The 17,389-nt window shown below is 29.5% G+C and overlaps 2 protein-coding genes and 1 long non-coding RNA gene across 3 annotated transcripts; 2 read left to right on the top strand and 1 right to left on the bottom strand.

Moving 5' to 3' along the window:
- The first annotated feature begins 2,982 nt into the window (after window positions 1–2,982).
- On the top strand, window positions 2,983–5,490 carry LOC144998461 (uncharacterized). Its single transcript, XR_013660333.1, has 2 exons — window positions 2,983–3,239; window positions 4,636–5,490. It is a non-coding gene; the product is annotated as an uncharacterized LOC144998461 (long non-coding RNA).
- A 3,833-nt stretch (window positions 5,491–9,323) lies between these two features.
- On the top strand, window positions 9,324–10,010 carry LOC145045169 (uncharacterized). The gene has a single exon (XM_078993510.1). It carries the CDS (start codon window positions 9,324–9,326, stop codon window positions 10,008–10,010), a length of 687 nt encoding a protein of 228 aa, XP_078849636.1.
- A 5,120-nt stretch (window positions 10,011–15,130) lies between these two features.
- Window positions 15,131–17,024, bottom strand: LOC144996882 (DNAJ heat shock family protein). The gene is made up of 2 exons (XM_078956645.1): window positions 16,245–17,024; window positions 15,131–15,832 (listed from the first exon to the last, which is right to left on the bottom strand). Exons 1-2 carry the CDS (start codon window positions 16,826–16,828, stop codon window positions 15,388–15,390), a joined length of 1,029 nt encoding a protein of 342 aa, XP_078812771.1. The 5' UTR covers window positions 16,829–17,024; the 3' UTR covers window positions 15,131–15,387.
- Window positions 17,025–17,389: the final 365 nt, after the last annotated feature.

Genomic DNA, 17,389 nt, shown 5'->3' with positions numbered 1-17,389 from the left:
GTTGTTCTTATTTCTTTCTTTTTTCTATATGTAGATAATTTAACATTTAAAATATATAAAATACAAAAAACAAATAGGCGCAATGCTGATGTTGCAATCTCTATTCAAATCGTCTGTAACAAAACAAAGAAAGAGTAATTGCATTAAAAAAAAAAATCATAGTATTCCACGGGTATTCTTAAAAAATCATTATTAAAAACCAGAAACTAAACACTTACATTTAGTTAGTTATCACAAAATTAACGTCGATGAGAACAAACATGTATCTAAGTTTTCAACTTTAGAACTAACAGATTAAATCGATATAAGATAACAAACACAATGTTGTTGTGTTCATAGCTAACAATTTTTTTCCCTCGCCGCCTTCAAAGTTTTCATCTAGGATTTAGATTCCTCTGTTTGTGAATCAGAGCTGGGCTCAAGTGCCTTGAGAGTGAGAGAGGATGGAATAACAATGGTGGATAGGGAGCAGTGGGCGAATCAAGAATTTTGATATGGAGGTACAAAGATATCTCGGATATTAAAAAATATGGTACAATATCTTAAACTATGAACATAGTACATGTTTGCAAATAAAAAAATTTATATACATAAAACAATTTTTTGGAGATGTTGAAATACCCCCAACACCCCATCTAGCTCCGCCACTGACAGAGAGAATGGAAATAGAAGAAATAGAGTTGGAAGGACTATTGAGGGTTTGAGTAGCTGCAATGTTATTTTTGTTGGCCCTTCAAGCTCCGGGAAAAATCGAGTCTCAAACAACGTCCGAAGTGAAAATACAATTAAGCTATGAGTGTCAATGAGAAAGTTAAGGTTGAAAAGAATCCGATAAATGGTTTATATTTTATTTATGGGTATGATTTTTTATTTAATAGTTGATCTACCTCTTCTAATAAACAAAACATTGAAATGTCACATGTTCCATTTCTAATTAGGTTAACTGACACGTAGCAATTTTTAAGAAATCCCTAAATTTTTTTTTTTTTTTTGGTATTTCCTTATTTTCCGGAAAGTATTTATAAGGAATTCAAAATTCAAGTTTTCATTTTTTTAATTCTAAAAATCTCATTTGAAATTTTAAAAAACATCATATCCTAATAATATAAATATTCGAAAAATTAAGAAGTATTTATAAGAAATTTTCAAATTTTCTTTTTTTGGTAACTCATAAACAATCTTTGATTTAAAAATTCGTATACCCCCTGTAATCCAATTTCATGTTTTTTATTTAAAGTTTGAATTTAGTCCTTATACTTTGTTATTGTACCAGCATAAATCGGTGAAACTTTTTTTTCCAATAACTTTTTACTTATATAATTACTTTTTTATCTTTAAATAATTATCAAAAATTATATTACTTTACTTTCAATCACAAATACCTTTACAAGTTTTTTAACACAATAAATTATTATTGTTAAATTTTAGTTTACAAAATTAATGTTTCATCATTAACGTTTAATTTTTTTTTTTTTAAATATGCATACAAAATGCCTAGTAATAATATACAATAACAATGACTTAATCATATATTTATCTATATACTTTTATATAGTACATACTCTTTTTATAAATTGTTTTGAACACCTTTGAACGTCAAAATTCCATTGAAATTGGAAATGAGATAATTTTCATTTGTTTTGTTATGATCATAAATAAAAATTAATATCAATTGATGTAAAATGTTGATTTTCTTTTACAAGAACCAATTTTCTCACACGTTTAGTTATATGTTGTTTTATCGAAAAAAATGAGCATATAATAATTGAAGTTATTGATTTTAGATAAAAATTGTAATTTAACCAATAAAACGTCAAATGATATATACCAATAAGTGTTTCAAAATGTAATTTAAAAGATTTTCTTTTTTACTTCTCAAATTCACCCCGGCTATACTTACAATCTGAAATACATTGCCTTTTACTATGTTGATATTTAATCTTATTTTTGTCTTATAATAAAAATTTTGAACATACCAACCGTGGTTTTCATGGGTTATAACCTAGTTTTAATTTAAATTTAAACTGCAATAAACCGGATAGTAAATGGTTTAAGCGGAAATAAATTGTAAAAGGGTTAAAATGATGACAAGTGACAAAAAAAATCTAAAAGAATGACATTTGGCAAAGAGTTGTTTTGTTTATTAGAAGAGATAGATATCAATAGGGGTGTAAGTGAGCTTAGGTCTAGCAAAATTGTATCATGAACAACAAACCAACATGTTATCAACCAAACCAAGAGAGTTGATAGCCAATATAGTTGGTAGCCAATATATTTTTTGGTACTACCGTACCAATTGAGCAATGTTGGTATGGTAATGGTTCAAAAGTTAGAATGTCATGGTAATATCGTACCAACCGATATATATATATATATATATATATATATATATATATATATATATATATATATATCATATACTTCAACTGCTAATTGTGTTTAGTGTTTACATTTTTAAGAACATTATACAATTCATTTGATCGCATTAGTCAATAGTTATTATCACGTTAAAGCATAAAATGAAAACGTTACTTTAGCCAGTGGCGAATCTAGAACCAAAATCAATGTAGTTTCTTATATAAATGAATTAGAAAAAAGTATGAAATTGTAGGTCTTTTGGCAAAAATAAAGTAGTTTTTTATGTTTTTTTATATAGAATTATTGTATTAAAAAAGAAAAAAGGTAGGTGTTGGGTCAAAAATATGGTTTATACGACCTTGAGTGTGAATAGCTACGTGTTGGGTCAAAAATATGGTTTATACTTTGCTTTTCTGAGCATTTATTGTTTTATTATTTTGGGCCGAAAATTGTATTTGATTATTTGTATTTTGGGCTTGGCTTTAAGTCTATATATATATATATATATATATATATATATATATATATATATATATATATATATATATATATATATATATATATATATATATATATATATATATATATATATATATATATATATATATATGGTGAGGAGTGCATGTGAGGGACATATCCAAGGTGCTTAAGTGTGTGTTCGTAAGGTGTGAGAGAAATTTAGAGAGAAAAGTGTGTGTGTGTGTGTGTGTGTTTGTGTGTGTATGAATCTATGTGTAAGGAGCTTCATTCCAACATTGAATACATCATAGATTCAAGTTATTCTTCTTCTCCTTCTATTCTATTTTGATCTGAAATCATCCAATTGATTGGGATTCCGCACCATCAGACCTTCTGGATGCAAATTCAATCGGTGAATTACGGTTTGCGTTTTCTTCTCTATATTCCTGAATTTACCTTACACTTATTAATTTTAAAGACAATTTTCATTTTCTTAATAGTTTTCCGTTAGTAGTTATTATTGGGAAGTGATATCAACAAGTAATAACAGGCAATCTGAGTCTGTGTAAAGTACCAAAGCTGAATTGTCTAGGCTCTGTGTTTGATGCGCTGGTAGGCACGAAGAATTTAATGGGCTTGACTAGGCAAATATGAACCTAATAAATCAAATGACTTGACAAATCTTGACCTAGATAGATCCGTTTAGCCTGACAATACGATGCTCCATATAGGTTGAGCAGGGATATATACATGAAAATCCACCAATCACACTAAAGAACCCGTATCTAGAACTGTGGTTTTACTTTTCCTCGATGTACGGATTATGTCCTTAATTCCGGTATTGACGGAGCGACTGGGGAATTCCGATAAAGTAGGTCTGTAGAAAATTATTTTATTTCTTTCTTATTGTTAGTTAGATGTTGCCTTATCTACGTGATTGAATGAGATCCGATCTGGACTTCAACATATGCAAATCTATTTCTCTGCATCGTATATCTATGAAATTCTTCTTATATGTTAGCCATATGTTGTCTCATTTGTGTGATTAACAATCCAACTTGGTACACAGCATATGCAACCTTCTACTTCTCAATCCCTCTAAAACTATAATTAATCATAATCTAAATCTATCCTCTCTATGAATAATAGTTTGCTCACCTAAAGTAAGGAATATCTCGGAAGTTCTTGATTATTGGGGTATATCAGGAAGCGGGAAACATGTTCTAGTACATCTAAAATTGAACAATTCTAGATTGTCTGTAGATCTTGCTGCTTAATTTAGGTGGACAACAATATCTTTCATCATCGTCAGATAAATGGTCCTTAGGAATTTTTATCTAGTAACTTAGGATCAGTATGTCCTGTCACTGATAGCATTCCTAAAATTTGTCACAATTTTTTGTGCTTAAGTGGACCACAATACCGGCGATCGACCAGATCTATTCATCAAGGGGAAGGTACTGACAAACGGATTAAGACTATCTAACAACTTTGATCCCAAATATTTTAAGTTTCTGTTAAATTTGTTCATAGTTTTCCTCTATGCACAAATTAAGCAGGAGGATTAAAAAGAATTCAAAAATCAAACAAAAATCAGAAAATTAAAAATCCAAAAATAGTGTTATATTCCGTTTTATTTCTTGTTCAGAGAAATCAAAAATCCAAAAAATATTTTTGTTTCTGTATTTATTTTTCCAGAAAATTTAAAAAAAAAAAACCAAAAAAAAAAAAAACCAAAAAAAAAAAAAAAAACAAAAACAAAAATATTGTGTGCTAATTTTTCTTTTAGTTTTGTTTTGTCTTGAAAAATGATTTCAGGTGTAAATGAGACTCGTGGAGACTGTATCGAGGTTTTTGAGCTAAAGCTTCATTCGTGATCATCGAAGAATTCTCATTCGAAGGAGCAAGAAATGAGGATTATTCTTTCAACATTCAATCTTTCAACCCCTGAAGAAGGTGAAGCTGAAATTGAATATTATGTGACGGATTGCATTGAAGTCTCCTCAATTGGTCTGCTTCTATCTTGTACCTACTGAAGTGATCCAGAAGATTATTTCTCTTTGTTAGTTCTCTCTGAAGATTCTCAAGCTGAAAACGTTATCTTTCAAGAATCAATACATGAAGCTTCCTCACCCAATGTGCGTTCAATGTCAAATCTTGAAGAAAAGCCCAACTGCACCAGATGAAGTCATTCATTGAAGATTCATCAAGATCATCTTGATGTTGTGAAGAATTTGAAGATAATAGTTGAAGCCAAGCTCCCAATGAAGATTGACAAGAAGTGTCAGCTACTTTTTAGGGGGAGCTTGTTGGGTCAATTTGAAAAGAAAGCTATAAACCAAGGGGGAGATTGTTGGGTCAAAAATATGGTTTATATTTTGCTTTTCTAAGCATTTATTGTTTTATTATTTTGGGCCGAAAATTGTATTTGATTATTTGTATTTTGGGCTTGGCCTTAAGTGTATATATATATATATATATATATATATATATATATATATATATATATATATATATATATATATATAGGGTGAGGAGTGCATGTGAGGGACATATCCAAGATGCTTAAGTATGTGTTCGTAAGGTGTAAGAGAAAGTTAGAGATAAGAGTGTGTATGAATCTATGTGTAAGGAGCTTCATTCCAACATTGAATACATCATAGATTCAAATTATTCTTCTTCTCCTTCTATTCTATTTTGATATGAAATCATCCAATTGATTGAGATTCCGCACCATCAATTGGATCTGATTGATACACAAGCAAATTTGGGAACTTACATTATGCCCTTGACTTTAGCGTTACTTTAACATAATTCTTTTGTAAAATAAAATAACTACGTAACTATTTTCTATATTAAACGTCAAAATTACTCGATGTTTTTTCTTATTTTAAAATATTATAATAAAAAATTGAAAGAAGTTGGTATATATCATTACCAATTTGTACCAACCAAACTTGTTGGTAGCTAACTATATTGGTACAAAGTATACGTGGTACGGTATTTGTAGCAATTTTTTGTTACAAATTATAGTTAGTACGGTACACGGTTTAGAAAAAAAATAAATTGGTACCGTATCAATTCCACCCCTAAGTGAGATGAGCTATCGTGAACTACTCTGGATCGACTCGTTAAAAGCTCGACGTCTGGACTTAGGATCAAATTAAACAAGCCCGAAGCTAAATATGAGGGTCGTTTATTAAACGAGCTCGAGCCAAGCTTCAAGCAGTGAGCTCGTGAGCCTAAACGAGCTGCTATATAATATACCTTATTATTTTTTTATATAATAAAATATAATAATTTCTTTAGGAATTAGGGATGTAGGGTATAAGTAAAAGAGCTTTTTAACAAACTTGAATCGAATCTAAGCTTATTTTGGCATAACATACAAAAAACAAGCCGATCTCGAGCCTGAACCAAGCCTGAATAATTCTTTACGAGATCGAGTCGAGCTCGATACAATAAAGCTCAAATCGAGCCGAGCTCAAGCTCGAGCCCCTCATAACTTAAACGAGTCTGAGTCGAACCTGCCCAAGCTTGGGCTCGGCTTGACTCGTTTACACCCCTATATGTCATATCACTAATTATTATGCTTGTCATAATAATTATGCGAAGTAATCATTTGACCTACAAAAGTCGATTGATAGTGGGTAACATTTAAATAAAACATATAGTTTGCAGGTGTTTTTTGTATAAATATCTTAATTGGATGGTGTTTTTTTTAACATATAATATTTGCATAGTGTTTTTTGAATGATTTTAAAACATAGTTATCCTCCTATTTATTTTTTCTCTTAATTAATTTTTACCGGTAACTGCCAATTACCGTAAAATTACATTTGAACAAAGCATGTAGTTAGTTGGTTTTTTTGTTTGAAAATCTTACATAAATGATGTTTTTAAGCAGACCAAATTATAACTATATTTTATGATAAAACATAATTATACTTATATTTCACATATGTTTGAATCATTTTAAAACATAATTATACTTATATTTCTCATTTGTTAACGACGCAACCAAAAGGGTTTATCCACTTTGTCTTGAATTTGTATGGTTACGTTTTAAGAGTGTAAATTGGTACATCTAAAGATACACAAAGTACAAGTTGAAAACGAAAAAGAAGAATATCTAAAAGACATGATCCGTAGAAATTGAATGCTTTAGGGAGCAGTGACACATGGTGCTCACTATACCCATGGTCCTGCTTGCTATCTAAATTATTGCTCATTAAAGGTAGGCCTATCAAACAGAAAGAGAATGCTACATTTATCTTAATAATTATTTCAGAAATCTTGGTAATATTTTTATATTTTAAATGTTTAAATATCCTGTAATTCATTAAAAAAGATTAAGGATATTTTTATATATAGAGAAATACTGAAATACATATGGCTGAATATAGCAAAATGATTGATGTTAATCATAAATCTTATAATAAACTAAAAGATTAATATGTAACCTTGTTATTACTTTAAACCAAAATAAAAATATTTATATTGAACTAGTTGTGAGAAACATTTATTACATTCATAAATTTAATATATATATATATATATATATATATATATATATATATATATATATATATATATATATATATATATATATATATATATAAGGTCATTTGAAAACTTTGAATTTATTAGAAAATAAAAAAAAAATTATGATTTATTATAATGAAAATATTTTTTATCTTTTAAATTTAAATAAATAATTTTAATAAAGAAAAGAAACGTTAATTTTGGGAATTTTGAAATTAAAAATTATTTATTAGTGAAATTAATATTCATTTATTACTACATTTATTGCAATTACTATATTAAAAGATTATGTGGAATTTAATAAAATAGAAAAACTCATAAAATTATATGTGGAAAAAAAAATAATTCAAAATAACCACAAAATTATATTTGGTAAATTGAATAAAAATGTGACAAGTAGCAAAAAAATCGTTTATTTATTAGATAGGACTTTGGATTTATAAAACAAAATTAAAAAAATATAATGAATTATTGAAATTGATTTTTTTTATCTTTTAAATTTAAATAAATAAACAAAATAAATTAATGGGTTTAATTTGGGAATTTTGAAATAAGAAGATAAGTATATTAATGAAATTGATATTCATTTATTACTACATTTATTGTAATTATTACATACAGTATTATCTGGAATTTATTAAAATTGGAAAACCCATAAAATGACATATGAAAAAGAAATTAATTCAAAATAACAAAAAAATAACATTTGACAAATTGAAAAATATATCAATAATATGTTAGCGATGGGTTACACGTAAATAAAATTATATAATTTTTTATCCATAACTATTATTAATTGTCTTCATATTTATATTAGTTTAATTTTAAACAACTTTTTGGTATTTTTAATCATAATGGGTTTTTAAATTCCAACCATAATTTTTAAAATAACATAATTTTTTTTATTTTATGTAATATTTTATTCTATTTAATTTTTCTTTAAATCTATTTTTAATTTAATTTATTCCTATTATAAATCAAGTTAAAATTACTCATTTGAATATTTTTATTTATTTAAGGATATGCTTTAAGAAAAATTTTAATTCATTTAACATCGTGTTTTTATCCGTGGTGCACACTAATAAAAATGTATATTTAATGTATATTGTTATATTAAACTAATTTAATAGATATCCTATTGGTATTTTCCAATTTGGATCATGATGGTTTATCAAAAATCGATTTAGGATTTAATGTTATTTAATCGATTGAAGTAAATAAATTGTTAATAAATATATTTTTATAAATATTTATTAGATAAAAGTAAAATTACTGTTAGAAAATATATATTATAATATTTATCTGATTATTTTCCTTGTAAAGAGTTAAAATTAATAGCAAAATCATATATTAAGCCTTGTGGTATACATACCACGAATGGAATCATGATCTAGTTGGCCACGATAACGGATCGTGCAAACCACCCCGACGTTCCGTGGTTGGGCTTGGTCGTGCTTCTTCGTGTTCCCGACGATGGATTCAAACGAACAATGTGATTAGTTGTTGGGTATTTTGGCCGCTGAATGGCTATTTTGGCCGTTTCTTTTTTTTTTCAAACTCAATTCACTAAATATAAATAAACATTCTATTATACCAAAACTTACACCTCATTCTATTCTCTAAAACCATAAAACACATACACATTCCACAATACATATGGAATTTTTAAAAAGTTTTGACTCGAATGACGACGTAGATTCGTCGAGACATTCTTCAACGTTGTGCAACACATTCACGATGAAGAAAGTTCGAATGCAGCTCATACAAGGGCGGTCGACAATCGTGATCGCCAAACCACACACGACTTATTGGTACGTGATTACTTTCCCGATAAATGTCTTTATTATGAAGACTCGTTCGAACGTCGTTTCCGTCTGAATAAGGCTATATTTTTACGTATTAGTAATGTTTTAGAATCTCGTTATGATTTTTTCAAACAAAAACCTGACGCTAGAGGAAGAATGGGTTTTAGTAGTATACAAAAATGTGCGGCTGCTCTTAGGTATTTAGGATACGGTATAGCATTTGATGCATCTGATGAATACTTGAAAGTATGCGAGAGGACCGCAGTTGAATGTGTAGATTGGTTTTCTGCATGTGTTTATGAGGTTTTTCACGAAGAATATTTGTGCAAACCTATTCAACGTGATATCGAGAGATTATATTTGGCTCATGAAGAGAGGCATGGATTTCCGGGTATGCTTGGCAGTCTAGATTGTACGCATGTGGCCTGGGAAAAATGTCCAACTGCATGGCGTGGTCAATTCACTCGAGGAGATATAGGTGAACCAACTATCATCCTAGAAGTTGTTGCATCTCAAGATTTGTGGATATGGCATGTCTTTTTTGGAGTAGCGGGGTCTAACAACGACCTTAATATTCTTGGTCATTCTCTACTTTTCAACGATATTTGGACTGTCAAAGCACCTGATATGACGTTCACGGTGAACGGGCACGCGTACAAATACGGTTACTACCTTGGTGATGGGATATACCCGGATTATTCTACATTGATGAAGGCATACTCGGTTCCTCGAAGTGAAAGGGCAAAAAAATTTACAAAAAAACAGGAATCGGCGAGAAAGAATATCGAGAGGCCATTTGGAGTCCTTAAGCAGACATGGAATGTAAAGAAATATGCTACATGACTATGGGATAAAGAAAGAATTAAACGAATGGTCCTAGCATGTATTATAATGCATAATATGATTATTGAAGATGAAGGTCGAGCGATTTGCATGTATGATCCGAACGACGTTGTCGTTCCAATTGAGGAGTTCGTATCCGGAACGAATGTATTTTTAGAGCGAGTTGTTGAAATTCATAACAGTGAAACATGTTTCAATCTTCGAGAAGATGTCGCGGAACATTTGTACCAATGTAGCATGAACGACGATTAGGATTTTTATATGTATGCTTGTTTGTTTTTTTTAATTAATGTAATGTTTTTTTTCTAGATTAACTAAGTAATGTAGTTTGAAGTTGTTATTTTATTTTTATAATTAATGAAAAAAATAGTTTTAAAAAAATGAATGCTTTTTAATTATAAAAAATGTAATTTTATTGTATTTTTTTAATTAAAAAAAATAAAAATAATGATGTGGAGTAGTGTGTTAGTGGTAGGTATCTCATGTTAGTGGTAATGAAATGTAATGCTTATGTGGCACCACCACATATGTTGTATTTGGTGGGTATATCGGATAGTCTTAGAAGCTAAAAACTAGAATAGTGATTACAAGGAAAAAGAAGATAAATAAAGTACACAAGACATTGCATAAAAAACATGAAGAAATAAATCAAAGGACTGAGAATCGTGAAAGGACGTTTGAAAATAAAACCAAAACCAAACAACCATAAACAATATTATATGTCAACAGAACCTCCATATAACCTCCAATAAGCCGTCAAAATCAAGGCATAAGTACGAAAGTTGCAAGCGATCAAAATGAAGCAGCAAACTCAACATGATATTAACATCGAGAATCACATCCAACGAATATGAAGCAGCACCACCGATATATATACATGAAGAGTTACATATGTAAGAAAGATTTAGTACATGTACTTGTGAAAATAATCAAACTACATTCATAACTCCTTGAATGATCTAAGAGTGCAATGAAAGGCACCACTAACAACCATGCCATATGCGTCAATTCCAATGTAATTTTTCTTTTGAATACATGAGAGGATAATTCCAATGTAATTTTTCTTTTGAATACATGAGAGGAATATATCCAAGTTCCTTCGCATCTTGTTAAATGGCTTAGACATCGGTCTGTCCACACTCTTGCAAAGAAAAAATGAAAGGCCACGTGTGTATTCTTCTTTCAAACTCTTGCAAAGAAAAAATGAAAGGTCACGTGTGTATTCTTCTTTCAAACTGTGAAAGCCTTCCAAAAGGCTATGTGGTCCCACAATTTATTAAATCTCTTATTTCATATTTGTTTTTATATTGATTATTGGGTATCAAAACTTATATATATATATATATATATATATATATATATATATATATATATATATATATATATATATATATATATATATATATTTGTTAAAAGATATAAAATGGTTGACCATCTTTGAAAGAGTTTTTGTATTGCACTAATATAGATGGTAATTACAAAAGTTGATGGGTTACGATTGAAAGATGAGTGAGATTTCACTAGTGTTTATAGAAATATCAATGAATAAAATAGAGAGCTCGTGTGATAAAACCAAATCCATCAATTCCAATAGTAATAGTTATAGTACCTAAAATCGTAAGAACAAATATATAAATAAAAGAATAAGTACCTCCATAACTCACTGAATGAGCTAAGGGTGCTAATGAAAAAGCAATTAGTGTGACCGAATTATCAGATATTCCTCGTAAGGACTATTTGAAATTAATCTTTGAAGTTATTTTCATAAAAAAAATACTATATAAAGATTACAAACACAAATTCTAAATGCTCCAAGTTCTTACGAATACAAAATGTTAAATATGTCGAGACATACAATGGTGTAACAAAATGATCAAGAGATAAAGGTAAAGTAAACGACATTAAATACATCTTAACTCTTAAATACAAAATATTCTAAATGTTAAGAAGTTAAATCCATCAAGTTCTTCGACTACGTTTTCCAATTAAAATACATGTCAAAATAAGTATGTTAGGCTTGAAAAGCCTAGTGAACATTATCCGAGTCAACTGTTAAGTGTTGGATAATGTCAACGATCCAAACCGAAAATCAAACTTCTAAAAAGGTTTTTAAAACATCAAAATATTTGTATAAATTTACTATGTTGGGGAAAATATTTTAAAGGTAAGCATTGCTAAACAATATCGAACTCATTAATAATAGTTGAACAATTTCAAAAAGAATGTAATATGCTTCTAATCATCATCCCCAAGCGAATCTCAAAGTGAAACATATCTCAAGTCTTTCTCTCACTTGTTCTTAAAGGACTCCCAGTGAGAATGTAACAAAGGCAAAATAGCTAGAAAACATATGTAAAAAATGGCCATAACACGATTTCTATATGAGGCTCCAATAAATCTCGTTGTACTAAGTACAAGACTACAAGTGAACCATGACACAGGATTTCAAGACCTAACAGTAACATGCATGTGAAAGTTTCATTGGAAACTATTTACAACATTCATGACTTTTGCATGTAAAGGTTTACTTGGAACTCAAACATCCATAACATTTGTATTCGGATATTATTTATCTTCAAAAATATTAATTAAATGGGTTCATCTAATATATTATAATATATTATGACAATTACCCAATATAGTGAATTGTTTTTAGGGTTAAAATGTGTTTATTTTTAATTTAAATTTTGTTACAAATCTGGTCCGACTTTATTATGAATTGGTTCAATTGTTTTACAAATATCATCCAAATTTGTTTTTTTTTTTTATAGTTTTTTATTAAAAAAAAAATTATAATCTTTTATAGACATTTTACTATATATTAATTTTTACACATTTTTGAACATAGTATTTATTATAAACCTTTTATATTTAATATTTATAAAAAAAAAATAAGCCTTTTAGTACATTTTTTAAAAACTTTAACGTTTCAAGCTTTTAAAACTTTTTTACAATTTTTTTACTAACTTGTTTTCATGTTTTATAACATTTTCTTTTATTTATAGCTTTTCTAGTTTTTTTTTTTTTTGGATAATTTCATTCATATTCTTAGAAATTCTAAATATTACTTCTATATCCTTATAAAATTTAAAATAACATATATATCCTTCTCAAACGATAAAACTCTCACATATATCCAAAGTGATAATTTAAGTAGGTTTAAATTAATCAAATATTAAAAAACTTATCCAAAAACTAAAATCCTTTATGTTTTTACTAAAATACTCTTCCTAAACAAAAGATTAGCAACATTAAACCACTTTAATTAGGAGTAAACCTAATTACGCTAATTCTTCCATATCACAGCTATGGAACTGTCGACTAAACATTGTGCTTCTTTTCTTCATGGCGATCTCTCCTATCATTTAGATTAAGGCACTAAAATTTAAGGAATGGTCTCAAATTATGGCATTAAAGTTCCTATTAATGTTTGAGGAATTGTTTCAAATTGTGGCATTAAAGTTTCCTTGTATAGAAAGGAAAAAGCTTTGTACACGGAAGAATCTTGAACATTCAATTCTGATTAAATAGCAATTACATTCTCGTCTCAAGGGTTCTAAATAATAGTAAAAAAATTTAATAATAATATTGATTTTCCTCTTGAATAACATTCACAGTTACATTCAATATTGAACTCATGAAGATTGCACAAGAAGAGAAGAATGACGACATTATGGAGAAGACGAGGAGAAATACGATTGAATCATTAAAACTTGTTATCCTAATTGAAATGGTTTGTTCATAACTATTAATTTGAGAATGGTATTTTAGTAAAACGCATGCAATTTTGATTTTTGGATAAGTTTTATAGTATTAGATTAATTTAATCCTAATTAAATTATCACTTTAGATATATGTGAGATAGTGAGAGTTTTATAGTTTGAGAAGGATATATATATGTAATTTTAAATTTTATAAGTATATAGAAGTAATATTTAGAGTTTCCAAGAATATGAATGAAATTATGCCTTTTTTCTAAATATAACGTTTTAAGCTTTTTAATGTTTTTTCTACATAATTAATTGGCTTTGTTGATAACTTGAGTACCCACAAAGAATAGTGTTAAGTTCTTAACCCTTGTTTTTATAAGATAATCAACAAGGTTTTTTTTGCATTGTTTTTAAGAACCTTTTTTTTTTTATTATTTAAGTGTTACAATGACCGCTTTTTGATTCCACCGCCAATTCAACTGGGTTTCTAAATTTTTTTTTCTTATTTACCTACATACATAAATATATAAATTTAAACATTAAAAATACATATATAAATAAGTTTAAACATTAAAAATATACATAAAAACAAGTTATAGATCATTCCAAATATATTAAGAAAACATAAGTATAAGTTTTACATCAAAACATATAAATAAAAAAATATAAGTATAACATTGAAACAAAATATAGTTTAAGATGAATACACATGTTTCAAAAACATTCATAACATTTACTATGTATCTTTATTCAATTTTTTTTATAAAGAAAATCTAAATAGATGTGAAAATACCACCAAAATATGTTACACAAAATGCCAAAATGTTTCATTTCAGTGTGTGTGTGTTTTTTTTTTCAATATAACCGGTTCAATTGATTTTTTATAAAAATAAGTTGATTTGTTTTGATTCAAAAATAGACATAACATAGATACTAATTGAACCGTTCACTTGAATGGTCCCACCAGTTTGAACCGGTTTTTTTAAAAACACTGGCTTTCTGTTACTCATATAAATGTCTAGATGAATTCGACAAATTATTCGAAAAATATATATATTTAGATGCTTAATTTTTTCTCAACCAGTCGAATTCATACATCTTGCACACAACATAATCACACAGTTAAAACTTATACGTTGTAACAATAACCGTGCCATTGAATTTAACTACAAAATAATAAGTTCATACTAATACAATACAAAATATTGTAAATATTCTAAACTGTACAACACATAACAAGGTAAACTTCTATTAAAACCATATATATCACTATTTAAGATTTAGCCGATTCGGTTTATGAGATTTAGCCGATAAACACATTCCAGTTTTGTATCACGTAACAATTTTTTCAATAATTTCAGTAAATTTATGAGTGAAATACACTAGTGTTATGAACTACGATTATAATGATATAGCAATATCAATAGCAAAATTATCTTTTACGGTAGTCGTATTCATAAAACCAAACTCCAAGTCAACATTACGACTTCAGTAAACCAATTAGCAACAATAAAAACTATCTATCCATGAATGTATGAATTATGATATGATTGGATACGAAACGAAATCAACCAAAAACAATTGCATACATGCAACAAGCATATGTACTTGAAAAACCAGAAAATGTAATGTAGGTGTATATCTTGACTTCTTGTTGTTGAACAAGATCAGATGGGTCCACCCAAGACTCTTTTTAAATCCAATTTCTGTTCATTTGTAAGCCTTGTTGGATACCTGACATCAAATTTAATCACGAGATTTCCCTTCTTTCTTGGTTCCTTTGAAACCGGCATTCCTTCGTTGGGGACAGTTAGTTCGTATCCCGGTTTCACAATCTCGGTTACGGGAATTCGTAGGATTCTGGCATCGAGTGTTGTGATTTCGAGGGTTTTTCCTGTGAGAGCTTCTAGAAGCGGGATTTCTTGATTCATGGTCAAGTCGTTGCCATCTCTTGTGAAGATTTCATGAGGTTTTTCATCGATTATAAATATCAGATCTGCTGCTATCACACCGGGTTCTTGGTTTCCCTTTTCTGGAAATGTAATCTTTGTCCCCTTTTTCCAACCAGGTTTTATTTCAATTGTTAAGATCTCCTCAACTGTTCGAATCTTACTGCATGCAAATAAATAACTTTTGTGACAAGTTTCTAATAACATGTTGGCTTTTGTCTTAAAGGTAGTCTTTTGTTATCTATCTTCCAGTTCGTGTTTATAATGAAGACCAAAAAGGCAACCTACATAATTGATAGCATAGAAGTTGATTTTCATCGGGTTGTTTTGATGGTTTTTCGGTATCTCTGTATACATGTATTCAATCGGAATGGATTTCAGGGACTTGAATCTAGGTTTTAGAACATGATGTTATCTAATCAGGTAATCAGGGATTAAGCAGCAAAAGTCGGATGAAAATCAAATCATCTATTGATATCCAAATGGTGTATCAATCAATGATTACCCTGCTCGTTTGCAGAATTGATGTAAAGAATTTTAGATAAGGGAATGGTAAAATACCAGAAAAGACGTACCCTGAAGAATTGGCTACAGTCCTAGAGATCTTCATCTTCTTCTTGGCGCCTTTATAAAGATCCTCTAAGCTACAAGGCAACAAATTCTCCACAGCGGGAGCCTTTCTGGCCGATGAACTCTCCCCACCGTTTGGAACCCTAAAAGCCCCATCTTTGAACGCCCTACCGGCACTCCGCCCAGCAGCGCCACCGCCCGCGGCATCAGATCCTCCAAACAATTCCGCATAAATATCCTCAGCGTCCCTAGGGTTAAACCGAAACGAAGGATCAGGATGCTGGTGATTATTGGTATGATAGTGGTGAGCGGTGTAACCTCGATTGGAGGAAAAAGGATGGGGCGGAGGGACTTGGCCGGACTTCAAAGCTTCTTCCCCATAAAGATCGTAGATCTGACGCTTCTTGGGGTCGCTTAACACATCATACGCTTCAGAAATCTGCTTGAATTTGGCTTCCGCTTCTCCTTTGTTACTGCTAGGGTTTCTATCCGGGTGCCAAATCATGGCGAGACGACGGTAGGCTTTTTTTAGGTCTTCGTCACTAGCATTTCTGTTCACTTTGAGGATGTTGTAGTAATCGATTCCCATTTTGGTCTTAACCGATGGCCAATTGGTTAATTAATCATGAATCAACGAAACCAGACGACGCAGATCACCACCACGACGGCGTCGGCTGGTGATTATTTACAGTTGACCCCCGATTTTCCTCTCCGAAAATTGAAAATGTTGACCGGAAGTCGGTGATGTGATTCGATGGAGAAGAAAGGGTTCAATGGAAAAGACGTGTTGGTGTGTATGAATCTATGATGAAGCCGGTGGTGGGACCAAAGGATCTAGTGGGTCCACAAGAATGTAATTACTTCCTCAATTGGAAAATATTATTTTTGTATTTTAAAAATGTGCAAAAGATAATACTAACATGAAAACTCAAATTAATATTCTTTAAGTTTAAGGTGCCCTTTCTTTAAAATAAGACCATGAGCTTAATAGAAAACATACGAGGATCGGAGTCGATATTGGGATAAGGTATTCGTCTTTGGATACCAAGTTTTTTCCAAACTAGCAATAGTTGAATAACAAGTTTTTTTCAATGTAGCAACAGCTAAAGTTGATACGATTGAAAGTATCAATTTTTAAAATTTAGAATTG

The sequence above is a fragment of the Lactuca saligna genome, chromosome 5, assembly GCF_052625555.1.
Source record: "Lactuca saligna cultivar CGN05327 chromosome 5, ASM5262555v1, whole genome shotgun sequence".
NCBI lineage: Eukaryota > Viridiplantae > Streptophyta > Magnoliopsida > Asterales > Asteraceae > Lactuca > Lactuca saligna.
Note: the sequence above shows the minus strand (reverse complement) of the source record. Positions and strands in the feature narration are given on the sequence as shown.